This window comes from Scyliorhinus torazame, chromosome 7 (genome assembly GCF_047496885.1).
Source record: "Scyliorhinus torazame isolate Kashiwa2021f chromosome 7, sScyTor2.1, whole genome shotgun sequence".
In the NCBI taxonomy this organism is placed as follows: domain Eukaryota; kingdom Metazoa; phylum Chordata; class Chondrichthyes; order Carcharhiniformes; family Scyliorhinidae; genus Scyliorhinus; species Scyliorhinus torazame.
In genome coordinates, this window is record NC_092713.1 from 39,672,453 (window position 1) to 39,685,588 (window position 13,136).

A 13,136-nucleotide genomic window follows, 5' to 3' on the forward strand; every position below is an offset into this window, starting at 1 on the left:
CACTCTCTCCTCCCCCCCCCCCCCCCCACACTCTCTCCTCCCCCCCCCCCCCACACTCTCTCCTCCCCCCCCCCACACTCTCTCCTCCCCCCCCCCACACTCTCTCCTCCCCTCCCCCCCCCCCCCCCCCCACCCCCACACTCTCTCCTCTACCCACCCACACACACTCTTCTTCTCCCCCCCCCCCCCCCCCGGGTCTAACGGTTCCCAACCCTCGCGCCCCGGCCGTTTGCAATGTTTTACGCTGGAGCGCGGGCCGTTTCCGGTGCTGCGCAGTGAGCAGTCCCTGTGGCTGCTGTGTGGAGGCGGGGAGCGGCTGGGCGTCGATTCCGAGTCGGACACATCAGCGGCCGCCAGGGGAGGGAAGATGGAAGCCGCCGGCAGCAGCAGCAAGACCTCGAAAGGGGCCGCTCCGCACCCGCTCTCCAAGGATGTGCTGGGTTTCGAGGATGAGGACGAGGACGATGACTTGGAGGTGTTCAGTAAGGTCGGTCCGCTCGCCCGCGCCAGCCGGCGCCGGTTCAGCGGTTAAAGTTTTTTTTTGGGGGGGGGCGGCAGATCCCCCCCAAACTCGCTGTCAAGGGGAGGTGGGGCGGCGATAAACCTGCCCTAACCTGACCCTGAAAACTCTCCTGCCACTTCACTGCACCCCAATTTTGAAGCAGTGATTTTTGTTTTCAATGTTGTTTTCCCCACACTCTCGGATCGCCACTGAAGCAAAAACTCTCTGTGCAGGCAGACTAACTCTTTCACTATATTGTCGTGTCTGCTGTTTAAAAAGAAAAGTGGCCAAGTCGTTTCTTTTTTCACCCTGAGCACCTTGCAAAAAGGTTGTATCTGGAGTGAAGATCGAGGGTTGGGAGTTTTCTCAAGTTGTGGTGGAGACAGAGAGTTGGTGTCAACCCAGACACCAATGATTGACATAAAAGCAAAACGGTGCGGGAAATGTGAAATGAAAACAGAAGGTGCTGGGGAAACTCAGTATCTGTGGAGAGAGGAACAAGAGTTACTAAAACGTATATAAAAGCAAATTACTGCGGATGCTGGAATCTGCAACGAAAGAGAAAATGTTGGAAAATCTCAGCAGGTCTGGCAGCATCTGTAGGGAGAGAAAAGAGCGAACGTTTCGAGATGACCCCTGCTTTGACAAAACTTTGACGAAGAGTCGGACTTGAAACGTGAGCTCTTTTCTCTGCATACAGATGCTGCCAGACTTGCTGAGATTTTCCAGCATTTTCTCTTTTGTTTCAGCTTTGACAAAGGGTCATCTGGACTCGAAATGTTAGTTCTTGTCTCCCCTTACAGATGCTGCCACACCTGCTGAGATTTTCCAGCATTTTCTCTTCGGTTACTAAAACATGGATGGAGAGAGAAATAGAGTTCCTAAAATTAGAACATCTACCCTAGACATCAGCATTTGGGGGCAGAATCAGGTCCAGACTGGCTGCCCCTAATTCGGAAATCTGTTCCTTTCATTCTTGGGGAAATGGTTTTTAAAATGTATGGGAGGACCCCCCCCCCCCCTTTCCCCATGAAGTTTACACAGTTTTGGGTGACCAGATTTGCTTATAGTCGGAAACACAAGTAAGGAGTTTTTGTTTTAATGGGATTGCCAGGGCATGTAGTAAATAATCCAATGACCTAATCTGATTGTCTGTGTTGAAAACAAGTTGGGCAAGTCAGGACATATTTGGAGCAATTGCCATGCCGTAAACAAGTTTGCCACACAATACTTTCACTTTGCACCAGTTATTTTTGAATCATTTGTACATGTTTTCTTCAGTTGAGATCAGGTACCTGACATTGCCGTATGTCTGCATGCTGTATGCAAGGTTGTATTTCTACTGAAGCTTTGAAATTGGTGGAAATACACTTTCATTTAACAGCAATTCAGACTTCACTCTGCGATCAAGGTACAACCCAACTACCAGAAATGACGTGAAGGAGGTAGCTTCACAATTGCCTGGAGTATAAGTCCAGTGCTGTGCCAAGCTTTTAAATGTGGATTTAAGAAATGTTTTGAGTGGATCCTTGTAAACCTACCTGGTGTTGATATCATACATTATTCCAGGACCAAAATAGATTATTTGGCCTCTCAATCCATGCCATTTTTAGCACTGCAACTACCGGACCCCCCACCCCACCTTTTAACCATGAAATATTTTAAATATTCAAGTAACTGTCTCATTCTTAAATACTTTATTAAGTCTACTTCATAATTGCTTGTGGTGGAATTTTATGCTGGTCTTAAAAAAGTTTAAAAATGTTTGTGAATATCTTAAATTTGTACCTCCTTGTTAATGATGGGAGGAAATAATCTATTATAATTTACTTTTACTATAATTCATAGAGCGCTAACTCCTACCTGTGCGTCCCAGACATTTAGATTTTAACCAGTAGAATAGATATCCAGATTCCCTGTAGAGGAATTTTGACTTAAACCATGCAGCATAAATGAATGAGGTAGTTCCTGGCTCAAAGTGATACATCAACTACTTTGTCAAAAAGAGTAGCTGCATTATAAATGCACCAGATTATTAACTCTAATCTGTTTAAAAACACTATATGTACTTCATCAATAACAGAATCATCATTACTTGCATTTATATTGTGTTTTTCCCATAGTTAAATCTTCCAAGGTGCTTCACAAGAATTTTATCAAAGGAAATATCAGTTTGGTCAGAGTGATGGGTGTTAAATAATGGCTTAGAGAAGGCGAGGCAGTGGCTTCGGGAGGAAATTCCAGAGTTTAGGGCCCATACAAGCTGAAAGCGCTGCCACCAGTGGTGGAGTGATGAAAATTATGTTGCGCAAGAGATCAGAATTATAGGAGCAGAGAGATCATTGAGGATTATAGGGCTGGAGGAGGTTAGAGATGGGGGGACATGACCATAGACAGACTTGAAAACAAGGATGAGAATTTTAAATCGAGTTGTTGCCAGACCAGGAATCAGTCTAGGTCAACGCAGGAGTTGAAACACGGGCAGTACTTTGTGCGAGTAAGCATAGGGCCAGCAGAGTTTCTGATGAGCTTAAGTTTTAGAGCAAGGGGCCAGGCCAGCCAGAAGTGCATTGGAATAGTCATAGATTTTTGCAGCACAAAAAGAGGCCCTTCGACTCATCGTGTCTGTACCGGCAATCAACACCTATTCTAATCCCATTTTCCAGCACTTAGTCCGTAGCCTTGTATGCAATGTGCTCACCTAAATGTTTTTAAAATGTTGTGAGGGTTCTGCCTCATCGCCCTTTCAGCAGTAAGTGCCAGACTCCCACCGCCTCTTAGTGAAAAAGTTTTTCCTTAAATCCCCTCTAAATCTCCCGTCATTACTTTAATTCTATGCCCCCTGGTAATTGACCCCTCTACTAAGGGAAAGGTTTCTTCCTATCCATGTCCCTTATAATTTTGTACATCTCAATCATGTTCTCCTTCAGTCTTCTCCGCTCTAAGGAAATCAAGCCCAGTCCAACCAACCACCCTTCGTAACTGAAACACTCCAGTTCAGGCAACATCCTGGTGAACCTCCTCTCCACCCTCTCCAGAGCAATCACATCCTTCCTATAATGTGGCGACCAGAACTGCATACAGTACTCCAGCTGTGGCCTAATGAGCATTTTGTACAGCTGCATCATACCTTCCTATTCTTATATTCTGTGCCTTAGCTAATAAAGGCAGATATCCCATTTGCCTTCTTAACTATCTTATCAACATGTGCTAATGCTTTCAGAGATCTATGGACATGCACCCCAAGATCTCTCTGGTCCCTTGTACTTCCTAGCATCCTACCGTTCATTGTATATTCGCTTGCTTTGGATGCAAAATGCACCCCCTCACACTTCTCAGGGTTAAATTCCATTTGTGACGGTTCTGCTCATCAGACCAACCAGTCTATATCATACTGTATCATTCCTCCTCGCTATTTACCACACCCCCAATTTTCGTGCATCGGCAAACTTACTGATCATCCCTCCTACTTTCACGTCTAGATCATTAATGTACACCACAAATGCAAGGGACCCAGCACTGATCCCTGCGGTACATCACTCAACACAGGCTCCCTGTCACAAAAACAACATTCGACCATCATCTTCTGCCTCCTGCCACTAAGCCAATTTTGGATCAAATTTTCCTGTAGCCTGTGGGCTCTTATCTTCTTGACCAGTCTCCCATGTCCCTTGTCAAAAGCCTTACTGAAGTCCATGTAGACTACATCAACGGCACTGCCCTCATCTACACATCTAGTCACCTCCTTGAAAATTTCAATCAAATTTGTGCGAGATGATCTCCCCTTACAAAGCCACGCTGTTTATCATTGATTAATCTTTGCCTCCCCAAGTGGAGATTAATTCTGTCCCTCAGAATCTTTTCCAATAATTTCCCTATCACTGACATTAGATTCACTGGCTTATAGTGCCTTGTTTATCCCTACGTCCTTTGTTTTTATTCATTCATGACATGTGGGCATCACTGGCTGAGTCAGCATCTATTGCCCATCGCGGAGGACATTTAAGAATCAAATACATTGCTGTGGATCGGTAGTCACATGTAGGCCCCACCAGGTGAGGACGGCACATTTCCTTCCCTACCTGAACCTGGGCCCCAGAGCATTACCCTCGGTCTCTGGATTGTCCAGTGACAATACCACTATACTATTATATACCCTATTGAATAATGGTATCATATTAGCTGTCCTCCAGTTCTCTGGCGCCTCTCCTGTGGCCAGAGAGGATTTGAAAATTAGCATCGGAGCCCCTGAAATCTCCTCCCCTGCTTCCCACATCTCTTCTGGCCCTGTGGATCTATCCATTTATAAGCCCACTAAAACTCATACCACCTCTCCCCTCTCAATGCTAATTTGTTCGATTATATCACAGCCCCCCTCCTTGATTTCTGTACCTACGTCGTCCTTCTCCAGAGTGAACAGAGATACAAAAAAGTTCATTTAAAATTTCACCCCTGTCCTCTGGCTCCACACACAGATTGCCACTTTGGTCCTTAATAGACTCTACCTTTCCCTGGTTACCCTCTTGCCCTTAATATACTTGTAAAATACTTTGGGATTTTATTTGGTGCCAGGAGCTTTTCATTTTTCGTCTCTTCGCTCTCATAATTTCTTTCTGCACTTTTTATACTTCGCTAGGGCTTCCATTGTTTTGAGCCCTCTGTATCTGCCATAAGACTCCTTTTTTTCCTTATCCATTCCATCCATCCGACTTGTACAGGTCCCACCTTCCCCCAAAATGGACCCAGTCATCCAGGAAATTAAACCCTTTCCTCCTGTACCATCACTTTAGACACAGATTCATCTGCTCTGTCCTATTCCTCAGGTTAAGTCACCTTAATCAGAAAGTGAGTGGCTGGAGAGGAGCTTGTAGGTGTTAGTGTTCCCATGTATCTGCTACTCTAGTGGGTAGAGGCTGCAGGTTTGGAAGGGACTATCTGAGGAGCATTGACAAGTTGCTGCAGTGTATTTTGCGGATGGTGCACATTGCTGTTTACTGTGCATGGAGGAATTAATTATTTAAGGTGGTGGATGGGGTGCCAATTAAGCAGGTTGCTTGGTCCTGGGTGGTACTGAGGTCCTTGAATGTTGTAGTTTTCTTGCCCGTGGAAGATATTTGTTATAGTAGACCCACAGTAGATAGCTTACATTTGAATAGAATCTTTTGTATGCTCGGGACATACCAAAACATTTCACAACTATGAATTATTGTTTCTATAATTACTTTTGTTATTTAGATAAATTATGAGCCAGTTTATGCAGAACAAGGTTCCAAAAATATCAAATGAATCACCGTTATTTTGTTGAAGTAAGGTCAGTTAAATTTTAAATGTTCATCTTAGCAGTGAGAGAGAACGTAATTGTTCCTTTTATAATGCTGTAGAAATCTACCTGAGCAGGTATTTTGTGCCTTGCGCCATCTCACCCAGTCAATAATAATAATAGTAGTGCACTGTGGTGTCAGTCGAAATGAACTGTTCAAATTCTGGAGTAGGCCTTGAACCTGTGATCTTCTGATTCATGCACGAACAAAGCTGATATATATAGAGAGAACAATAATCAGCAGTGTGAAGATAACAGATAAGCAAGGGAAACATTCCTGCAACTCAACATGCAAGCTACTTGGCCCCACACCAATAATTGGTCCATTAAGTCCCTGCTCCAATTGCTTCTGGCTATTTAGTGTGTACTGTATAAATACTTTCACTAAGTTTTAGTCGAGCTGATTTTTTTCTTTAAAAAGTATATATTGTTTTTCTACTTTGAGCAGACAGTTTTTTCTACCTTCTACCACTCCCCACCAGCAAGTAATTCTAATTCATACCAAAAGAACTTCAACAATTGGACTCTGCTTGCTTCTGATCAAATCTAGCTGCTGTGCTTGCTCCAAAATTTAAAAAGCGGAGCTGAAGTGGAATGTGCAGTGCTGGCACAGATATGAATCCTGACATTCAGCAGTTTGTTTCTTTATCTCATTCAACTTCTGATGTTTATATATTTTTTGGTGTCGATCCCATTGTTTCTCATTTTAAGCATCGTCCTCTTTTTTTTAAACTCGCTTCAGTGCATGTTTTTTTGAAGTTTATCTCTACTGTCTCTTTCAAGCATTGTTCCTAGTGTTTCTGTTTCTTTTCATTTTATTTTCCAGTTTTTAAAAGTACATAACTAATTTGCAGTTGTATTTTCCAATCAAGATCTGTTTTTTTAATACAGCACAAGAGGAGGTCATTCAGCCCTTCTCTGGGTATCTAAACCTCTCTCCTCGGCCTTTTTAAATGTTTTTTTTTCATGTTACTGATTGTTTTGTAAAAGTCCACATTCCTTTAAGCCTGTTGAGACTTTTTAGTTTCTTTCTCCAAACTTTTCAAACTTCACTTAGACATTTTCTATACTCCCCACCACCAATTTCTTAGCTTTTCAATTCTTCACCTCGCCTCTGCCATTTTTTTTACCCCCACTGCAACCTCTTTCCCACCATCATGTAGAATAACGAAAGAGAAAATGCTGGAAAATCTCAGCAGGTCTGGCAGCATCTGTAGGGAGAGAAAAGAGCTAACGTTTCGAGTCCAATGACTCTTTGTCAGCTTTGAAATGTTAACTCTTTTCTCTCCCTACAGATGCTGCCAGGCCTGCTGAGATTTTCCAGCATTTTCTCTTTTGTTTCAGATTCCAGCATCTGCAGTAATTTGCTTTTATCATACATAATAATCTTCAGGACTGAATCTTCTGAATGCTGCTAAAAGCAACCTGGGAGAAAAAACACAAGTGTATCAAAAGAATTTGCTTGAACACTTAAATATTAGTTTTTTAAAATTACAGCTGAGGAAGAAAGGCCATTTGGCTGGGTGGTGCAAATGGTCTTGTGGTCAAACCTCCACAAATACATCTAAACACAATTGGAAACTGTGTCTCGAGCCAAACATCCCAACCTTCACCTTCCACAATCATACATTCAGCTTTGCACTTGCATTTCAATGAGCAGAGGTGGTGAGAAGTGAGAAGCCATGAGAAGCTGCCAAGAGAAATCAATAGTCAAAGCTTTGAAGAGATGGGTGATGCAGTGTTTTATACACTAAAGATTTACTGATTGGCCTGACGTTAAGAACACACAGCGAAACTGGAGCAACATTTTTGTTTCACCAAAATTAAGACCATGGCAGAGAAAGAACATTCCACTCAGTGCTAGGCAATTGCCGCCACCATCAATGGTAGAAGGAGTAAATAGCAGACATTATTGTTGTTTATTAAAACAAATGGAAATGCCCTTTGATGTGTTATGTACTCTGGGATAATACAGGCTGCAACTAGGTGCAGCTTTAATTAAAAGATTCTCCAGACCTTGAAGTTAGTTCAATCTGATTTATTGAACCAGTAGCACAATTAGCACAGTTCTCTATGAGTTCGACTCTCTGCTAACCTAAGTGTTGTTACTCTGTCTGACTGAACCAGACTAGCTCTTAGCCACGTGCTGGAGGTGTGATATTGTACATACACCCTGACTCACCCTGCAGATGTTCATCAGTGGAAAGAGGTGGAGTGTGAGTGCCTCGTGCCTTTTATAGTGAGATACCACCCCTGAGTGTCCTGCCTGCTCATTGGTCATGTCCTGTTCTCTGTGTTCATTAGCTGCCTGTCTGTATATCATTATCTGCATGTCTGCATATCATGACACCCTTTATTTCAAGGCGTTACCAAATTAATGAAAACGTAAACACAAATTTTAACAATTTCTGCATAACCAGTTAATCTCTTGTGGCTTTGAGAGTCCGGATCAGTTATAGCCTTGAAGTGAAGCAGGATTAGAAGTAAGGAAGAATAGAACTAAAGCATGCACACACAATTCATTCTTTATTTCAAGGTCAGGAAATTTGTTCTTCATTTTAAAAATTGTCTTATTTTAATTACTGCAATTACACTGTCCCGCCACTGATTGCACTGCAGTGCCGACACAATGTCACATAGCCGAAAAGCTCCTGAACAGGAAGACACAAATTTAATTGGCGATGTGGAGTCCTATACCTCATTGACCACAATGTTTCTTTCAGCAACTGCGCAGAGGCTGAATGAAATTTAATGGCACAAAAGTTGATGAAGAATGGGCTACATTTGGGAATACTGCATCAAAGGATGGCCAGAATATGTTCCAAATCTCACCTGAAGCAATATTTAAAGCAAATAAAACAAGAAAGAGTAGCTAAGGTAAACATTGCTCCTTTAGAGGATGAGAAGGGGGATTTGGTAAAGGTTAATGAGGAAATGGCTGAGGCACTGAACAGTAATTTTGTATCGGCCTTCACAATGGAAGACACAAATAACATGACCATAATTGTTGGCAAGGAGGCTTTGACAGGTGAGGACCTAGAAATGATCATTATGACTAAAGAGGTAATGTTGGGCAAGTTAATGGGACTAAAGATAGACGAGTCTTCTGGCCCTGATAGAATGCATCCCTGGGTACTAAAAGAGGTGGCGGGAGAAATAGCAAATGCGCTTGTAGCCATCAAAGGGGCAGGTGCCTTGATGGCTGGGCGTGTCCTAAGCGGTCATTGACCCTGCTGTTTATGCTTCCTGAGTAAAGGGAGTGGTGCCAAAATGTCTGGGCTTGGCTCAGATCGAAGGCAGTGATCTAGAACTGCCAAATTAATTGGGTCCAAACCTAAGGACTGCCCAGAAGAGGGCAAAATTCCGCAAGGATAAAGAGAGACACTGTCATGTGTTCGATCTCTTTTGGACCTGGCGCTCCGGCAACGGTCATCTCCAACTGCAGCACCACCAGAAGCAAGTTCAAGTTCAACGCTCGCTACCAGACGGATGATCCTAGTCGAACCGCAGTTACTTCTCCAGATCCAGCCGATCCAGATTCAAATAAAGGCCACTTTTCCTCTGACCTAAGCCGGGTGCCTGAAGTTAAGTACAGGTTGTCATAGTTGTGAGGTGGAGTTTAGCTCGTAGTGTTTATGTTGCATGTGTAAGTTAATCTTGTGTGTAAATAAAGTACCATTGATCTTGAACTAACTAACTGGTTGTTTGGCTCTTTGTTCGATACCCGGTTGAACCTTGTGGCGGTATCATTTGATACCTGGCGACTCTGAAAGCATATTATATCAATATCTAGATAAAAGAAGGGCAACCTTATTGACTGCCATATTTATAGCAAGTAAAGATAGCAACATTATTGGTGTCTCCGGTGCAGAATTGGCAACAGTTATTAGTGACGCTAGTGGGATAATATTCCATTCATCAAAATCGGCAACATTTATTGGCGACCTCTGACGGGACTCGACCCAGAAGTGACTGTGTCACTCCGTGAGAGCACGCAAAACGTTTGAATTAGAAATCCAATTGGAAAAGTAAAACAAGCCACAAGTGTAAGACCAGTATCGATCAAACCTCCAAGATTCGGAAGTGTGTAGTAATTTGCATGCATACTAACAAGGGATATAAGGTAAACTCGATAGATTTTGTTGCATGAAACTTTCGGGAGTTGTGTGAATCGAAAAATAGCTTAAGCCATACCCGCTGTTTGCATCACCACTTTATTCCCCCCATCCCAAATTCCCGGTAGAGATACAGAGAGTACGGTAGAGTTGGCAATGAAGGCCTTATGTACCACGCAGCGCGGAGTACCGACAGAAGACCAACCCGATTTTGTGTACACCACTCCACTAACCATCACCCAGTTAAGGGATGCCCGTGATAAAATAGAAACTTTTCACCCCACATCAGACCCACACCATTTCTCTGAGCGAGTTAGACAACAGACCGTCATGTATGGTCTGGATGAGCAGGAAGAAGTGAAACTCATAGTAATGAGCCTTGACCCGTCTGTTAGTTCAGCTCTTCGCGATCCACAATGTAGGAGGAGGTAGCCTCCAGGATATGAAGACAGCCATCTTAGATGCAATTGGCATCTAGAGGAGATCCCATAGAAGGGCTCAACCGATGTAGGCAGAAAAAAGGAGAGCATCCAACAGTGTTTGCTGGACGCCTCTGGATACACTTCCAGCAGTATTTGGAGATTTAGCTCGTGCCCGTTTAACTGCAAACAATACGGCCAAATGGACCCGTATTCTAGTCACCCACGCCACAGAGGCAGGACTAAAAGCATGTGCAAATTATGACCCCTCAGACCCGACACACAATGAAGTGTGGGTTCTGAAGAGACTATCTAGAGCTTGGGAACAATCCCTACATAAAAAGGCAGAGCAGGAGAAGCTGAAGCAAACATGAATCCAGTAAGGACACATCAAGATCCCGCCTGGGTAAATGAAGGTAGGAATAACACGCAGCACCCTAAAATGCAGGAATGCTACTATTGTGGACACGAGGGTCATTACGCCCGAGAATGCAATGCCCCCCCGAAACAGCAACGGAATCAGCACACAAATGCCCCACCTAGGAACAATGCCAGGCCTATGCACAGCGTTAGCGCCCGTTCATACAATTTGGCCATAAATGGCACCGATTGACGGTGTTCGGACTCCCCAACTTGGGTCAGGAGGGTCCCGAACCACGTTAAACTCCTCCATGATGTACCAGCGAGATATATGGCCCACTACAGACACCATCACTCTTAGTGGATTTACAGTATACCTCCAGCAGGGACACATTACAGCCCCTGTGGACATTCAGATCAGTAACATTAGAACCAAGCACTCAGTCGTTTTGGTAGATTTACCCCAGACAGCAGAGCACATCTTGGGGATAGATTTCATGAGCTCACAGAACCTTTCTTTCGACTCTGTAAATAAGTATGTGTGGAAAATGGCTAGAGCAGCATGAGCCCCGCCATGCTCACAGTAGGAGACTACAAACACAGGATTAGCTCAGTGGGAGATTACTGGTTTGATCCACAAACCATTACCATGAACAAAACTGTTAGGGAAGTCTTGAAGAGACACAAAGCATCTTTTGCCCAGCACAAGCACGATTGCGGTAAAATTCCAGGAATAGTCACCATTACAGGCCCCGATTCCAAGCCCTAGAACCAATACGGTTTTCCACAGCAAGCCGAGGGAGAAATAGCTCAGGTAATTCAAAGTTTATTGGATCAAGGTGTAATTTGTCCCATAGCCTCAACGAACAATGCACCGATTTGGCCCGTAAGAAAACCAGATGGTTCATGGAGACTGACCATCGATTATAGAGAATTAAACAAAGTAATTCCGTTAGCAGCCCCCACATTTGCCACGAGTCCCGAGACCATGTTAAACAGGGACTACAGTCAAACTTTTTCACGGTTCTGGACATTAGCAATGGCTTTTGGTCCATTCCATTGGATAAAAAGTGCCGGTACAAATTTGCATTCACCTTCCAGGGACAGCAATACATGTGGACATGCGTTCCACAAGGTTTCCACAACTCCCCCTCCATTTTTCACAGACAATTGGCTAATGGATTATCAAAATTTTTCCGACCCGAATGCCTCATTCAGTATGTGGACGACTTGCTCCTACAGACTGACAGCAAGGAAGAGCACATTTCGCTTCTCTCCGAACTATTAGGTCTCCTGAAAGAAATTGGATGTAAAATCAACCCCAAAAAAGCCCAAATCCTCCAAGAGAAGGTCACTTATTTAGGTACAGTCATAACGCATGGTAAGCGTGAGATCGAGCAAAAGCATATCGATTCAATTGCTAAATTGCCCTTGCCCCATAATGTTACAGCACTCTGGTCATTCTTAGGACTGGTTGATTACTGCAGGAACCATATAGATGGTTTTGCCACAAAGGCAACCCCACTTTCCGAGCTTAAGCAACAGGCCCCATGGAAATAGCTTCCACAGCACACGGATGCCGTAGTTGCATTGAAACGCGCCCTAAGTACAGCTCCCGCTTTGCAGGCACCAGACCCACACTCCCCATAAGCAATAGAGGTAGCGACCACCGACCGAACCCTTTCGGCCGTACTTCTCCAGGAATGGCACGATCGTTTCGGACCCGTAGCCTATGCCTCACGAGTTTTAGATCCGGTAGAGCAAGGATTTTCTGCCTGCAAAAGGCACTTGCTCGCAGTTTTTTTCGCATGCATAACAGGACTCAACCCCGTAACCATTTTGACCGAACACATCCCGACACAGCTACTGTAGGCTAAAAGACGATACAGTTAGCCAAATTAGAGCAGCGTTTCTGGCCGATAATTTACAATATGCAAGAACCCCACATGAGTGTGAGATCATTGCAGCCAAGCACAACACAGGACCCTTTATTCCCAAATCATTACCAAAGAAAACAGGCATCAGACCACAGAGAACCCAGCCCACAGATAATTTGCTAAAAATTTATGTAGATGGCTCCTCCACAATTCTAAATGGAAAAAGGATTATAGGATGTGGCATATATGTAGAAGACACACAGGGACGCGCATTAGAGGAGATATAGTTACAATTGCCCGGACATTTAGGTTCGCAGGCAGCCGAGTTAGCAGCCATTGCATACGTTGTGCAGCACCCAGATTCGTTCCCGACCCCAGCAGACATATATTCGGACAGCTTATATGTTTGCAACGGCCTGACTGAATTCCTGCCCCTGTGGGAATCTAGAGGATTTGTATCCGCCGACGGTAAACCCCTATCCTCAGCGCCATTACTAAAGCACATTCTCAAGGAAGCTAAAGATCGTAAATATGGCATCATAA

The 13,136-nt window shown here is 44.0% G+C and overlaps 1 protein-coding gene across 1 annotated transcript in view; it reads left to right on the forward strand.

Moving 5' to 3' along the window:
• The first annotated feature begins 282 nt into the window (after nt 1–282).
• snx7 (sorting nexin 7) overlaps nt 283–13,136 on the forward strand; it is a 106,760-nt gene continuing 93,906 nt past the window's right edge. The window contains exon 1 of the mRNA XM_072510571.1: nt 283–487. Within this exon, the coding sequence (XP_072366672.1) occupies nt 368–487 (120 nt within the window). The 5' untranslated portion in view covers nt 283–367. The remainder of the gene's footprint in view (nt 488–13,136) is intronic.